The 15,979-nt window shown below is 48.8% G+C and overlaps 1 protein-coding gene across 1 annotated transcript; it reads right to left on the bottom strand.

Annotated features, from left to right (window-relative positions):
* Positions 1-573: 573 nt before the first annotated feature.
* DSTN (destrin, actin depolymerizing factor) lies at positions 574-10,664 on the bottom strand. Its single transcript, XM_048938275.1, has 4 exons — positions 10,557-10,664; positions 2,382-2,689; positions 2,081-2,157; positions 574-863 (listed from the first exon to the last, which is right to left on the bottom strand). The coding sequence occupies exons 1-4, from the start codon at positions 10,557-10,559 to the stop codon at positions 754-756; spliced, it is 498 nt and encodes a 165-aa protein (XP_048794232.1). The 5' UTR covers positions 10,560-10,664; the 3' UTR covers positions 574-753.
* Between the last annotated feature and the right edge of the window lie 5,315 nt (positions 10,665-15,979).

Raw genomic sequence — 15,979 nt, 5'->3', positions numbered from 1 at the left:
ATCTGATCCGCTAGGAAGAGTTAGTGGAAAAAAGGTAGTTCTAAATTAACCTATGCCAAAGGAAAAGCAATTTTAATAGGATCGTTCAGTTCAGCCTTGGAGGAGATCTCAAGACACTTCATAACCAATGTTAACCTGTAGGAACAAGCAAACCTTTACAGATTACTGCACTGCGAGTTTACAAGAACTATTAGGACTTTCTCCAGGAAAGTGTGCCTACTTCAATCTCTATTTTATCCTCCTAATTAACCTTTATTAGTAATGCTGGGCAACTGCAAGCACTAAGAATTTAGCTCTGTTTAGGTGCCTAGCTTTAACTACAGGTTTGAAGTCTTGCATTAAATGATTCAAGGGGAAAGTTTTTAGTTTGGCAGTTTGGCCAGTAGCCTCAGAAAGACTGATGATTTTGCTCATTTTAATTTAGAAAAGAACAGGAACCAGATTGTTCTCATCATCCTCCCCCCTTCATCCCATGATACACTACTGAATCAGAATTTTTGGAGACCTTTAGTGTTAATTCACTGGGGATAAGTATTGGGATAGACAACCAATGCAAATATTAATACACCAAGATAAATCCTTAATTTGATTTATTTAAGGTCATTTGTACATACGAGCTACATCTCCAAAATCTACTTTATTCTACAAGACAGCTTCCCTACAGTTAGTGAAACCCTTGCCTAGAATGGTTGCTTTACATAACTGATATATTAAAACATGGAATGCTTGTAGAGTTGTGGCACTGTATGACATCTACACGGGACTTCCTTCAAAAGCTACGACTAGGGAGCCTCCTAGCTTCTCAGCAATACAAGCTCGATTGAGGTCCTCTGGCCCATTTGCTTGGCATTCATGCTTTATGCCTAAAAAAAAGATGCAGAACACTCAATAATGCAGTATTTCAATATGCTAGTAATCAACCAGAGAAGCACAGTTAGTAGTAATATTAGAAGAGGCAGTCTGGTCACTCAAGCTGCAAAGTCCCACCTTCACTAAGGAAAACTAAAGAATTTGGGTTTACTCCCCCTCGATATATCACAGGAGACATCTGGCTACACATCACAAATCAATACATGTATCAGGGAGAAGCTTTTCACTACTATCAGTGCTTAGATTGTCAGCTGCCCATGGCAAATCAGCCTGTGAGTGAAACAGTCTCATTTCTACTGTTACCCTGAATACGTCAACTGAGGGAGCTGCTGCAATGCAAGCACTGAACAGCTGACAATCAAAGCGGGACGCGCTGTGCAGACTTGCTGGTACACGGAATTAAGAGTGGTTTCTGTTCCGGAGATAAGGGAGACAGACCCAACTCTGCCTTATGTTGAGAAAAACAGAGAAAGCAGTGTTTCTTTTTCAGCCCTCACCAGCTTCAATTCATTGGTGAGCTGTACTGTGAAGAACAGCACTGCTGTGCACCGCTCAGTACTACACAGTGCAGCACTCTGACCAGCACGGCGCTAAGAGCTGAAGGGGGCACTGCTACCGGGCTGGGAGGCATCACAGTCATTTATTCAGAATGAGATTTCAGAATGCTGCAGCAAGGGTAACTCTTTGGTCATTGGTGCCTGACAGGATGAACATCACTTTGCTTCTCCTCTCAGAGACGCAATGCCTTTGAAATGAGTAATCACAACTGCATCTCTAAATCAAGCCAATCATTGCTTCCTAGTACAGCACAGTTACAGTTACTTGATTCTGCAGTTCAATAGATACAGGGCTGAAAGTCCTCTGCCACAGAGACAGCGTGACACAAAATACAGGTCACTGTTAACAAGAATGTGATGTTTATAGGCTGCATGGCGTAAACACGTTACTCTGTATGGCAGTTACTCTTGTACGCTGCCAAGCCTGCTCCAGTTCTGAGCACAGTTCTAGTGCCTCTAAGGCTTAGAGTCAGACATTTTAAGTTTGGCTTCAGCCAGAGCTTCTTTTAGCTCTGTCACAAGGCACTTCACCTGGTGAAATTCTCATCTCACTAGCATCTCAAAAGAAAAAAAAAAAGCCAATTAGCGAATGGTTAAGCCTTGCTGTGTAAGTGTTTCAGATGGCACCTGGGAGTGTTAGCTGCACTACATACCTTGGAACTTCTTTTTGATTGCATCCTTGGAGCTTGCATAGATCATCTTACTTTTGAGAGGTGCTTGTTCTGGTGCCCTAGTGGAATACAAGAAGATAGTGCAATTAGCAGCATTTATTATCCAGCAGTAAGACAAACACCATCCCACTGATTATAAACAAAGGAAACTCTAATGGCTCATAATACAAGTACTGTGCTGTCCAGCACATTTTAAGCCTTCCATAGACAAAACAAATGCTCGTAGACCTCAGCACAGCTCGGGCCTCATGCTAGGAACAGGCGAGTTGTGAAGAGTGCTTACCACAAGAAGAACATCAGCTCTTCTTTTTTGGATTCCTTGGTCTCGAAACTTGCATCATACAAGGCGTAACGGCAATCCTTCTCGGGAAGCATCTGCACAAAGTGCTTGAAAGGGTCAGTAACCGTCACACCAACATCTCCCACTAGAATCTCTTTGCCTTCTTCCACAATAATGCACTTTTTGTCTGGACTGAGGCAGAAGATGACAGCCTTCTTCCTCTTCTTCACTTCCTCAGGCGTAGAGCATTTCCGCACTTTCATGTCATAGAAGATACGGCAAACCTCATCGGCAACTTGCACTCCAGATGCCTGCAAAGATGAGAACAAAGGCCTTTAGGGTTACCACTGAGTATTTGCACAACTACATTCTGTGCTGCCTCCAAACTGAGGCTAGAAGACGAGCGATATTCGCAACACTGACAGCCCCAGAGTCTAGACAGGAGAGCTGCAGGCCCTTCTCAAATAAAGAAACTGGAGCCTCAATGCCACCTACAGTAAGTTGCCAAACCACAAGTACTCTGAACAAGGCACAATCCTTCTTAGATTAGAACAGTGTTGGTAGGGTAGTTTCACATTTATGTCCACCCCTTGTCCTCTGAGATTTCAGCTGTGGCAAATCCTTTGACGTTGCAGCAGCTTGGCTTCATTGGCCATCTTGGGACAGGCAGACAACTAAATTAACAAGGATCACTTCTACTCAGTCTCCTGGCCGTTTCCAGCCTGCCTGCCATCAGCTTTAGGAATAGAGGTACAACAGTGTCAAACTCACATTTATCAACTGGGTTTGGCTTAGAAGTCAGGAGAGATACAGTGGGGCACTGGAATACAATTCTCAGCCACGAACAAACCGACCTTCTGAAGGTGTTCTCAATTCAGTGTTTTAAAGGCAGAGCTTGCAAGTCCAACTGTAAAAATTCTCAGCTTCCCAGCAGTTCCTCTTCCAGTTTTTAAAACAAGCTGCCTTTAAAAGGATTTCTTCACCCCTATCCCATCTTTTTTTTTTTTTCCCCCACTCCTGGAAGCTTGGTGAGAAATTGTGGTTACTCAGCAGTAACAGACAGTATTCATATCTGAGTTTTACACTCAGAACAAAATGAAGTTTGAGAGGTTAAAGACAGCCCTAGAATAAAGAACGCTGCAAATCCAGGGAGTCACACTGCTGGAAAAACATCACGGTCAGAGCAGTAAACTGTAAATCAAAGCCTGTCCAACACTCATTGTGCTCAAACCGCAACGTGTCAAGTAAACACTGAGATTCCTTCCTAATATTGCCTCTCCCCCTGCTGCTTTTGGGGCTTCCAAAAGCGACCTTATCCTCAGATACAGTAAGTCACACACTGGAAGGAAAGTCACCCTCCTCCGTGTAACTGCCACACGTCATCATCTTCAGCACAGTCAGCACTACTATGCAGGCAGGTACAGCATCACATGAGAGGTACCACCTGAAAAACACTGAAGGTTGTTCCTTGTTTTGGTTTCCCTTCAGCTCAGCCCACAAAAGCGTGCCCAATGGAATCATTTTGGGGGGGAGGAAGAGGAGGGAGAAGGGGGAGGAAGACACCAAATCACAGCACTCTCTCAAGGTATAAGCAAGCAGCAGAGTTCAGCTGGAATGCCAGGGAAATCAGTGAAGGTCAACTGCATAGTGCTAACTTTCCTGTCCTTAAGAGTCATTATGGATTGGACAGCTACTACTTCTAACATACATACATATTCTTTTCAAAGCCCTGACCACTGCACGTCTTTTTTCCTCTTCTTTCCCCCACCAGAGAGATCTGGATGCCAATGCTATACAGCCATCAATCTGACATGGAAGCTTTCCTCCATGAAACAGAGCTCTTTAGGAGCTTACTCAAACACAAAGGGACCCTCAGAATTTACAATGCACGGATTGTCTGTTTGGGGTAATCTACCTCAAATCCCTTACATTTGCTCTGGGAGAGGAGCAGGCCCACAGAACAGGAGGAAGTTGCTGTGCCTCAGCTGCCTGGCAGGCAGCCACCCTTTTGCATGTCTCCAGCAGCATAAGGAAAGCAAGCAGAGAAAGCTTATTCCAGGATAACTACAAGCAGAAGTGCAAACATCAATGCAAAGTGACGCATTCCTACATCACGTCCTTCATACAATGGACTGCACCTCTGTGAGAGCGTGGCTGGGAACTAATGAGAAATGAATGTATTTCTTCCTGCCTCTGCATCACTGTGTCTGGTGTGGGCAAGAGCTCTCTGGGAGGACTGGAAATAAGGCAGGGTTGCCCTAATAATGCAAACAGCACAGCAACTGGAACTACCGTATCATTCACTACGGCTAATGCACTGCCAACTCCAGACAGACATTTTTTCCCCTCCTTTCTATGAGATTTGTCTTCCACGCTAATGGTACCTCAGCAGCTGACAGGAGATTTAAGTCTCAGCTTTTAAACCTGCAAAAAGCTTAGGAGTTTACACAGAAGATGCACAAAGTCTGACCCAGCACAGCCTAGTAATGCCATAAAAGGAATTGGTGTCAACCATCTCCACCTTTATCAACTGTTGATCTTTGCTCCAAGATCACTAGTCCCTCCTTATCGACTCCTGTTACCAAGAAGTTAACTCTGAAAGCAGGCATTACTACTCAGCAGAGAGCCCCAAGAAAGCATGAGCAATGGAGCTGCAAGTAGATGCAAACCGTGCAGCCAGGAGCAGATGCACAGCCAGAAACATTTCTCCAAGCTGGGAGACAAGTTATTTCCTTATAAAGGAATTGAACACGGCTGGCAAGTTGCTTCAGATTCCAAAAATGTTGAGAGTACTCAGTCTGGAAAGTCAAATTCACTCTTACTCTGCAGCTGACCACTGGGACTGACCAGAGGCTGAAGGGGCAACAGTAAGAACTGGATTTTTTCTTAACTTTCCAAAGTAAAGTGTTATTAGCTGGTGCAACTCTTCATAACTATTATACAACCTCTGAATCCATTCAGGTGTTGATACCAGCAGATGTTGATCTGCTAGGGACAGCATAGATTCCTTCATCCTGAGAAAACACTACAGCTGTGTCACAGAGTGGGGTTGAAACGAACCCATAAAATCCCAGCACAAGTGCTTCCAAGAAGGCAGCATACTCCTGCACCAAAAGGACTCCCTCTCCAGCTCCAGGCTTGTACCAGTTAAGATTCTCTAAACATACCTAAAAAGGAAAAACCTCAACATTAGGTAGCTTTTGCTGTAACTTGGCCACGGCCATTCAGGGTAGGGCAGCAACAGGATGACTGTGAAAGCCACTGGAACACAGAGAAATGCCACATGCCTAAGTACATGTTCTCAAGTGGTAATTTAACCATGTCTCTGCTGGCTTGTCCTGAAAAACAGCTGCTGAGAAGCCTCCACCTGCCAGTAATGACAGGATAAGCATTTATTTGTTTGTGTGGATTCTCTCTGGCCCAGTATTACACTGCTCAGAGGATTCAATACAGCACACTCATTATTTTTTCAGGCATGGTGGCCAGAATGCTGCATAGCTGAGGACAGATAGCTTGCTTCTGTTCCTTTTTCAATAGGGAAGCAATTATCCAACTCAGGATAGCACATGGGTGGCTGAGCAGGGTGCATGGCAGGTACTGGTGGGACACCAGGCCATCAGCTGTCTGCATTTTGTAGCATTGGACAGAGCAACCCCTGAATATACGCAACGATAATTAAAACCATTCTCAGGACACAAGAGGCAGGCAAATAGCCAAGCTGTTCCCATGGGTGTCAGGGCCAGCTAACCTCATCAAGGCAGCAACAAGGAGGCAAGCTGCCTTGTTATCAGGTGGAAAAAATGATGACAGGGCTGCATATTCTTGCCTGCATGTCTCCCTAACTGTGCAAATTTCCCCCCACAGGGAAGGGATTTAGCACAAAATGAGTTCTCCCCCCATACTTCCATGCAACTATGGCCAAAGCAGCATGCCTTGTGGGCTGCACCTCCGCCTACATTATTCCACAGCCCTCACACCAGTACCCCATTGTATTTTCATATAGATTGCTGTAGGCACATGAGGTAATGGTTGCATTAAATGCCTTGTCAGCATGCACTGCAGTAACACAGCAGCTCTTATTCCCTTCACAAAGCCACCGTTCCTGCCTCAAGTGCAAAGCACTGCAGAAGCCCTGTGAGAGCAGAATGCTGTCCCCAAATAGCACGGCTGAAGAGAGAGCCTTCTGTCTCACAGGCCTCGGACTGCAAGGCCTGGCTCCAGCTGGCTCCGCTAACAGCTTCCAACACTTTGCCTTCATCACAAAGTACTCTGCAGCTGGAATTTCATCTGAATAGGGTGATAAAATGGAGGGGTAAGGCTGAAGAATAACCCGAAATTTTCCTCCAAGAAATCCCTGTGTACAGAAAGAGATTTCAAGTAAGGCACTTATCAGATCCTCAATAGATTGATTTGCAGCAAGCCTGCATAGAAATAGATCTCCAATGCAATTTGCATTGGATTTTATTAGGGATCGTTGTGAACACCAGCATCTTTTCTGAATATTTAAAATACTTCACCTAGAAGGTTTTGCTCCTACATCAGCAGTAAGACAGACAGCTTTAATGACTTAGTTTGTCTCACAAGGAGCTGGACAGATTAAACCCGTTTTTAAGTGCACGCCAATTTTATGCTGCAGACTTCCTTTGTAATGTTTCTGTAGATAACAGCTCAGGCATTTCAAGAACCAGTTCTTGCCTCGTTTTGTTTGGGAACCACGTGCACCCACATTGTATGCATCAGCACGGACAATCCGCAGCTACTCAAGTGGAAAGTTCTCCCTCTTGGAAAAGCACCATCAATTTTTCCAGAATTGACACCAAGAACATACTGAAGCACGCCTGCTTTAATTTCAAAGGCAGAGATCTTGAGAGCACTATACGTCCATGTTTACCAGTCACACCACTGCCACATATTTGGTTCTGGGTTTCTTGAGCAAGCATCTCGTTTCCCCCAGCCCTGGCATACCATCCCTCCCAGCCACCTTCCAAATCCCCTTCCACTGCCAGAACTGTTTGTGTGACTGTGTGGCACTTTCCTCTGACTCACCAATGTGTCACAGCACAAGTTTTCAGTTAGAACCATTATCACCTGACTGTTCCAGGACAGGAGACTGCAAAGCTGTTCCTTACACTGCCACGCAGCACCCTGAGATGTTGCCAGGGCTGAGACCTGAAGGGACAACTAAGCTCAGCTAGCACTGGGCACCCAGCAGGCAGAGAGGCCTGCTGGAAGAACGTCAGTTCCACAGCAGGCTTGAAAAGGTGTCAGCTAAAGCTGCCAGCTGCGGTCAGCAAGATGCCTGAAAGCTTGGGTGTTACAGATGTATGGGTCTCAAATGCTGCCTTGCTTCTCATCTATTAGCAGAACACTCAAGAAAGCCCATTCGATACTAGCACTTCTGCTTTCCAGAGCAAGGAAGGAGGCAACATGCAGAGCAGCTGCTGCGACTTCACCCTGCAGACCAGGCCAGCACAACCATAGCAGTGCCCTCCTAAGTCCAAAGTTGGCCCACTTCCCCCACTAGCAGCAGCCAGACAGACACCCACACCTACACAAGGCAGTCTACACATCTGAAAAAGTCCAAAGCTTTGGTTCAGATCTGAAGCGTGATAGGAAACATAACTGCCTTTTTTATTTTTACTGCTGTTGTGTAAGAGGCCATTATTTACACACCATAAACCAGCAAGAAGAACAGTGCTATTTGCATGCCACTTGTAGGCAGATCTTGCCAGGCTGATTTAAGCTTTTTATTTTATTTTGCATTACGTGATGTATCTTTTGAGGGGAGGGAAGGGAAACAAAATTCTGTTCAGCTTCTTTTTTCCTGACAGTAAGAAAAATTCCAACTAGACAAGGAAAGAAGAAGAGAGCTGTCATAGAAAGACAAGAAAAAGCATCTTCTGCATTCCTTGAGGTTATTTCCTCACCTTTCAGCCAGAGGAAATCATCACCTGCTCCCAGCCACCATGAAATTTGCCCGTGGTAATTACCCAGGCAGGCAGAACAGGCAATCCCCACTGAGAAAAGCAACCCCAGCCATGCTATTGAAAGAACAGGAAGTGTGGCAGCCACTAGGGGGGCAGAAATTTTGAGAAGTGCCCATTCCTGTGTTGAAACACATGTTTCTAAGGTAATGCGGGTCTAAGCTGGAAGGCAACAAGACTCCTGCAGGAAAGCAAAGCTTCTTAAGAACACATTCAGCACAAAAAAATCAGATCTTACGAGCCATATGTCTGCAGGAATGTTCGTGCAGCCCTCCACAACCCCATGGCTACATAACATTCATCCTTAAAAACAGCTTTTGAAGGCCTTCCCTGGGCAACTCAGACATTTGCTAACAAGTTACCTGCCCTGGAGATGGCTGAGTGTTGTGCAAGCATGAAACCCCCAAGCACCTCTCAATAAAGACTCTGCCTGCCCATAGCTCTCCTGTATGAGATACCTGGGTCAGCCCTTGTTCCCTCCAGGGACCAGTAATACCCCAGCAGCATGAGTAGAAACATGCCAGGCATGCACCCAACCAAGCGTAGGGAGGCTGTCTTCTTGTCCACGAGGCACACAGACCTCTTAGTTACACAGATTTGGGAATACTATTGACTAACAAGCAAGGAAAATAATTTGCATGGTCCTCCGAGGACTGTGGAACCATTTAATCCAGTACCAAAGAAATTAAGCCTTACAGCAAGGCTTGTAAAAGCGGGAATTCCAATGCTCTTTTGATACCAAGTGATGCCCTCCTGCTGGCTTCGCTGTACTCTGTCAAAAGGACTACGCTGCCTAAAAGCAAGTTCATTAGCTGCAACAAGCAAGCATCTAAAAGCAAATAAAAGGAACAAAAAACCTAAAGCTTGTTCCAAAAAGGAGATAGCTATGAGAAATACGTGTCTCAGCCAACTTGGGGACTGCCTGCTTCAGAAGCAAGAGGAAGCCTGGCACACGGAGCAAGTCATTTAAAACTAGGTTTGTGTACTGCAGAAGTAGCAGCTGGCTTGTTGAGACAAGCCTACTTTAAAACAGGAGCTGCAGGTCTCATCAGACCTTCGGCAGCTCCCTCTGCACCTCCCCTGGCTGTGCCTCCTGCCGAGGGTTGGCCGCAGCGCTCCAGCTGCTTCATGGGAAGCGAGATGAGCAGCACCTCCCGCGTGCAGGGCCTGTGCTGAACGGGAGCTCATTTACTGGACATTCCCTGCGTTCAAGAAGGCAACGATAAGCATTGGGCGAGCTGCCGTCAGGCAAAGCGCACGAAATGAGGTGCGTAGAAACACTTGTTTGTTGACAGAGAAGCCTTTGTGCGCGACGTAAGCAAAACCAGGACGAAAGTGCGATGATTCAAGGGAATTTGTCAGCCGGTGCTGCAGAACGCGGCCCGCCCCGCGCAGCGCAGAGCGGGCGCGAGGCACCCGTTCCGCCCCGCGCCGCAGGCCGAAGGAGCACTCGGGCACCGCGCTCCCGCACGCGTCTCCTCGGCTCGGGCGATGGAACCGCCCCCACCTCTCCTCCTTTTGTTCCCCGCCGGGCCCGTGCCGAACGGAGCCACCGCCCTCCCTCCCGCCGCCGCTTTCTAGGCCAGGCCCGATCCCCCGCGCCGCGGAAAGATGGCTCCCACCCCGCGGCCGGATGCGGCCCCGCGCTTCCTGCCGCCCGCCCGCCCGCCCCGCCGAGGCCGTGAGGGGGCGCCGCCTCCCCTCCCCCCTCGCAGCCCCTCCCCCACGTGGCCGCGCCCTGCGGCACGGGGAAGGAGCGCGCATCGCTCCCCCCCCCCCCCACGCCTCGCGCGCGCGCGCGCCCTACTCGCCATGCCCTCCTTCCCCCCATCCCCCTAATGGCCGCGCTGCCCCTCGCGCCCGCGTGCGGCGCGGAGCGCGCCACCGCTCTGCGGGGGGAGCTGGCGGGGCGCGCGAGGAGGAGAGGGCGGGCCCATCTCCTCAAAAAGAGGGGGGGGCCGCGCCCCACCGCCTCGCGGCGGGGTGGGGGGGGAAAGGAAAGGGACGAAACGCAGCGCGGCCGCCTTGAGCCCAGAGGCCCGCCGGCCGCGGGAAGGGCTGCGCGACGGCATCGCGGCGGCGCTGGATGCCAAGGCTCCATCCGCCCCTGGCCGCCGACCCCCCCCAACGGCTCCCCCCGCGGATGAGGGCGGTGGGGGAGCGGCGTCCCCGCTTGCAGCGCCCGGCTCCCTACCATGGTGTCGGCGGAGCAGCGGTTGCTTCCCTCGGGTGTTGGGCGCGGCGCGGGCTCCGGCAGCAGGAAGGGAAGCAGCGAGGGCGCGAGCCGAGCGGAAACGCTGCCGACGTCACGGCCGCCGTGCCCGGCGGAGGAAGCGGTTGTTATGGTAGGACCCTGCGTGGCAACGCCCCGGCCCGCTCCCCTATCCAGCCTCGCGCATGCGTGCGGCCGCAAACACCACCCACACACCGTACGGACCGGGGGGAGCACTCCCTTCGCTCGCCTGCCCGAGGGGGGGGCTGGGCTGTCCAATCGGAAGGCGAACCGCAGAGTGATTGATGGCCGCCGCGTGCCGGCCGGCCAATGGCGGCGGGCGGTGTGTGAGGGGGGCGGGACTACCTGCCCCAAGGTGTGTGCGGGGGGGGCTGAGGGGAGCTGTAACAGGGGGCGGCGGGGATAAAAGTGCTGGGGGTGGTCGTGAGGGAAGTGGTGGTAGAAAGCCCAGGCAGAACGGATGGGGAAACTCTGCGGGGAAGGCGGCGTGAACGAGGCCGAGGGGAGGGGACAGGCAGCGCAGGAGGAGGAAGTATGCTGGTTTTTTTTTTTTTTTTTTGAGCGTTTTTTAATACCTACTTTGGTGCGATCTCAGTCGGCCACTGGTGATTGGCTGCCGTTGTCGTTCTCGCGGAGGGCTGGGGAAATCCCGCGAGAGGAGCGGCGCGCCGGGCCGGGGGTGCGGGCGCTGTGTGTCCGTCTCGCAGACAAAGCGGCGCTGCAGGCGTGGGGCCGCGCTGTGCTCTAGGGCTGCTAGGCGATACGCTGCGGAGATGCCATTTCTGTCATGATTCTGGGCAGTCGGGGTTCTTGTAATCAGGCTGAGCTGCTTACAGGAGCGCCTTCTATGTTAAAAAATAGTGGAGACGAGCGTGTTTCGTTGCAGGATGCTGACTGCAGTACTCCCAGCTAGTATGGCCGTGCGCTGATAGGCAGAGCCCAGCACCACGCCGATCTGTTGTGTTTCCGTGCCAGCAGAAAACAAAGCGAGGCTTGATGGTGTGTTTTCAGGTCTGAGTGACAAGGCAGCACGATTTTTCAAGGTTACAGCTATTTTTCTGATGTTACAGCTAGCATAAAGCACCAGTAATAAAGATAGAAGGTATACCTTGCTGCTTTTGTCCATATTGCTGTTCTACTATAGTGTGACATCCTGTTTTTTCTCCCTTACCAGTTTCCCTTTTTAGATGCTGTCAGACCTGTTCACATGGGTGGTCGCATACTGAAGATGGGTGTGTTGAAAAAGCAGTCCTGTTCCAGTGTGCTCTACCAGGGGTGCCTTTGGCCCACAGCATTTGCACCTGATGGGCTGAAATGAAGCGGCACTGGTGAACAGTTTGCTAGGAGTGGGTGGGTTGTTCCTCTTGATGGTTTTTTTTTTTTTTTTAAATGTGTTTAATCAAAGAATGGGAGGGAAAATGATAGAATTACAGAATCACTACGGTTGGAAAAGATCTTCTATATCACCAAGTCCAACCATCAAACCATCACCACTGTGCCTACTAACTCATCTCCCTATGTGCCACATCTACACCTTTCTTGAAGACCTCTATGCTGCTGGAGCCTCTGCATGGGACTGTAGCACATAACCTGGGCAGCTGTGCTTTTAGCTTTTAATTGCTGTGGGTAATTTGTCTGTCATTGTTCTGAGCTTGCTCTTAATGACTTGGTTTCACTAGAAGAGAGAAGGGTGCAGAAATAAGGCATCCGGGGGAGAAGGGGAAGGGATGATGTAAGGCCATGAGCACAGGGCTGAGGCTGTTTCACCTTGTATACTTACAAGGGAAAATGAATTGAAATTGGGCTGTTGGCTCAGCCTGTTTCAATAGGACTCGTGTTTCTGGGCACGTTGCTATGAGTCAAGAAGGTATCTTAACAAGTGAGAAGAAGCTCAACAGGGAGGAGTTTGAGCAAGGACTTTCACTTGTTTCAGTCTAATGTGAAAGATGTGCTTGCTCTGGGAAGGACACATTACTGAGAACCCTGATGGCTTTCTGAAAGACTTTACCAAAGACTCTTTACCAAGAGACAGGCCAGCACAGCCTGGTGAGGCACAGCACCTGTGGCTGAAGAAGCCAAGGGGCACTGGCAGCTGCCTGCCTTGTGGTGGATCCTGAGCTCTGTGGGCTCTATGTGCGGTGCCAACACAGGCACAGAGAGCTCTGGCTCTGCACTGGGAGCTGTGTGCCATTGGCTGTTGATGAGTAGCAATACTGTTTGAGTTTGTTATGGTTTGGGAACCCCTGCTCCATGGAAATCCTGTGCTGCTTTTCCTGTAGGTGACAGGGAGTCTGTTTTTCCAGTCCTGAGCAGCCTGTTCCTCACAGGCTTTGAACTAAAGCTGTCTTCTGGCTGCCTGAGCCAAGGAGGAGCTCCCTGTTTTGGAGTGGGTGACAGGGAATTTTGGTGCTTCTTTTTTTACTTCCTCTTATCATCAGTCCTGCCTTCTGATGGAACAGGGACCTGGGACAACGATGAGGAAGTTGTGTCCTGTGGTGGCTTATTGCCACACCAACACCAACCCCTGTAGCTTGCTGCTCTGCTAATGCCTCTTACAGCCAGCTGCTGTGATGGCATATGAGTGAGCTTCTGTTTTGAGACTTTCTCCTTTGGCCCCAGGATGTAAGTGCAATGTGAAGTTATTAAGAAGAAAGAAATGAACACTGCTGACTGCTACGACTGTACTGTGGAAATGTAGGTTTTCATAAAAAAAAAAAATTCGTCTTCCAGGTACTTAATAAGCTTTGTCCTTTTCTTTCCCTGGTGTTAGTGCTATGAATAAGCCAGGCTGAAAGCTGAAGCGGGATGTTCAGATAAACCACCTCAAAAGGTGAATACCCTCTGAATTCCCCTCCTTCTCTTATGGCAAACTGCATTTGCAGTTTACCTGAAACCTCCTTCCAAAAAATCCATCCCTCTCCCCATGAGCAAGTCTGAGAAGTTTCAGCAATGCTATTGCTGCTGGTGACAGCCTTCTTTGTTTCCCATCTAAAACACCTGCATGAGCTGCAGCCATCCACTTTCTGTTCAGTGAAGGACTGCTTCCAACCCTGCCACGATCAATGTAAATGGTCACCCGTGCACCTACAGGAGTCTAACGTGATCAATACTATCTCCACCTCACTGTCTTGCTAGCATCTGAGATGGTGACTACTTGCTTACTTTGTGTGCCTCAGCTATGTGTACTCCCCCTCCTGTCTCCAAGCTACTGACTCATTTCCTCCTCTGAAACCTTCCTTTTTTAGCCTTTCGCTCTCAAGTATTTGGTGGCTGTTTCGAGCTGCCTGTTCCATGCCTTACTTAGGCAAACCTCTACATGGCAGCCCTGCAAGCCTTTCTTTTTGTAACGCAGAAATCAGTTTTTTTTCCCACAATACTCTCAGTTCAGTGAGGCAGTTTGAGCTACTCTTAGCCAGTTTGCTCCTTTGCTGTTGGAAATCAGGGAGGCAAAGCATCAATTGGCAAAGCAGCTGGTGAGCTGAGGCTGCTGCTGCTTATGCTAATTACTATTGTCTCGTTCTTAGCCCCCTGCTTCCCCATCTGTCTGTCCCCACCTGCTGCCTTTTTGTACCTTTTGGCCCTGCTCCCCCAGTTCACCACTCTTCCAGTGGCTATCCTGGAGACTCCTCTTGGTTTGGACAGCCCTCCTGGTGGCCAGGGTCAGGCCCTGCCTTTATGTGCTCTCAGGAAGCAAAGAAACAGGGTGGTCTTGTTTGAGGTGGGGGCTGTGAGTTCTGCTCATGCCTGATGGATGCTGCTGTAACCAAATTCTCTCTGTCTGTCTGAAATTCAGTAGTCCATTTTTTTCATAGGGTTTATGGAATATTGGCTCTGTGCTCTTTTGGCGTCTCAAGGCTCAGCAAAGATAATTTTAGACAGGAACAGAAAGTCTCTGTAAACCTTACAGTCGTAGCTTTTCGCTGGCAGAAACAAAGCAGGGAGAAACCCACTGCAGTGCATTGCTGAAACACTGAGCTTAGTAGATGCATTGGAATCAAAATGTATGGGGAAATTTCAGGGGAGGAGGTGCTCCTAAAGGTGTTTCCCAAAAGTGCTGCTATGCTGTGGTCCCTTTCTGAGGAGGTGATGATGTGCAGCCAGCAGTGTGCAGGAGCCTGGAGTCCAGCCCAAGCCCCTGCCCTGGCCTCTGGGGTGAGGCTAGCAAGCTGTCTTACCTCTTAGTTTCCCATCTATGAAGTGCTGGTGTTCCTCTAAGTTGATGTGAAATATAGTGGAAATCAGAGCTGCATGTTGATTATTTTTACAGTAATTAAAAGGCTGTCATGAGTTACTACAGATAAATGCCAGAACTTGTATTAATTTTTAATTTGCTCTCAAGTTCTGCAATTGCTGCAGGTTGCAGTCCTTTTAATTTCCATAGAGTACAAAATGCAGGCTATGAACGATTGGAGCAGAATCTGACCCTGCTTACTGCTGTGAATCCTGTCCAGTTTTATCAACCTCAGCAGAACCACTCTGGATCGAGTGTGATGAGGAAGGTGTTCAGCTCCTTCATTACCACTCGGTGGCATTCTCACCACCAGAAGGACAAAGGAGGGAATAAAATGAGAAGGCAGCTTGGGAATAGAAAAGCCCTGTGTTAATTTAAAAATGCAAGAATGTCACCAAGCTACTCTCCCACCTGATTTATTGATTTCTTTTTTCTGTTGTTGCCTACGGAGTACCTGTGTATGATGAGAATGAAACAAATCCTGCCCCCAAATCACTTTAAAGACTAACTGCTGCTCCAGTCTCATTTAAATAATCAAAATGGGCAACAAGCAAAACTTAAAACGATGTGTTGGCTTCCTGCACAGGCATGAACTGCATGTTAAATTCCCCTCTGTCTGAGACGCGGAGTGCATGTTAAGTACACTGAGGCCTTGAGCTGTTCTTAGCCAGTGGGTAAAGGTCTAAGCAAAATCTCTGGCTGTACTATCTGAATGATTTGCTGTGCTGAGTGTGGTTATGCTCCTGAGCTTCTGCTGTGACACAGGGTTGTGTTTGTCACCGATTTTATAGAGGGGCAGGGCTCCCAGCCTCAGGCAGGAAATCCGTGGTGAGGCTGATGCAGCCTTCGTTGCCTTTTATGGGGTAACACCCTAACCTTTAGGCCATTTCTTCTCTGAACATGTAAGGTGGTAATGTAGAAAGCATCATCGCTGCAAGAGTTTCTTAGAGAATAAGCACTTGTGGCTTATGTGGGCTTTGTTCCAGCGTGGAGGTGGTTGCCGCTGACATCTTTCAGCAGTGTCATTAATACATATATTTTTTTCGTGACTTAATTAACTCCCACTACTCTCACACTGCAACCCAGGAAGGAAGTTGTTGCAGTAGGTTGTCTTTGATAGCTTTGCAATTGGCTGCATCAGAATAATGACAAA

Source organism: Lagopus muta, chromosome 2, assembly GCF_023343835.1.
Source record: "Lagopus muta isolate bLagMut1 chromosome 2, bLagMut1 primary, whole genome shotgun sequence".
NCBI classification, from domain to species: domain Eukaryota; kingdom Metazoa; phylum Chordata; class Aves; order Galliformes; family Phasianidae; genus Lagopus; species Lagopus muta.
The sequence above is the reverse complement of the archived record's forward strand: the minus strand, read 5'-3'. Positions and strand labels throughout refer to the sequence as shown.

Coding starts and splice junctions, on each gene's coding strand:
- DSTN (XM_048938275.1), bottom strand. Junction 2,158..2,381: donor GAGCTGATGTTCTTCTTGTG/GTAAGCACTCTT, acceptor GTATTCCACTAG/GGCACCAGAACAAGCACCTC. Junction 864..2,080: donor AATCAAAAAGAAGTTCCAAG/GTATGTAGTGCA, acceptor TCTTTTTTTTAG/GCATAAAGCATGAATGCCAA.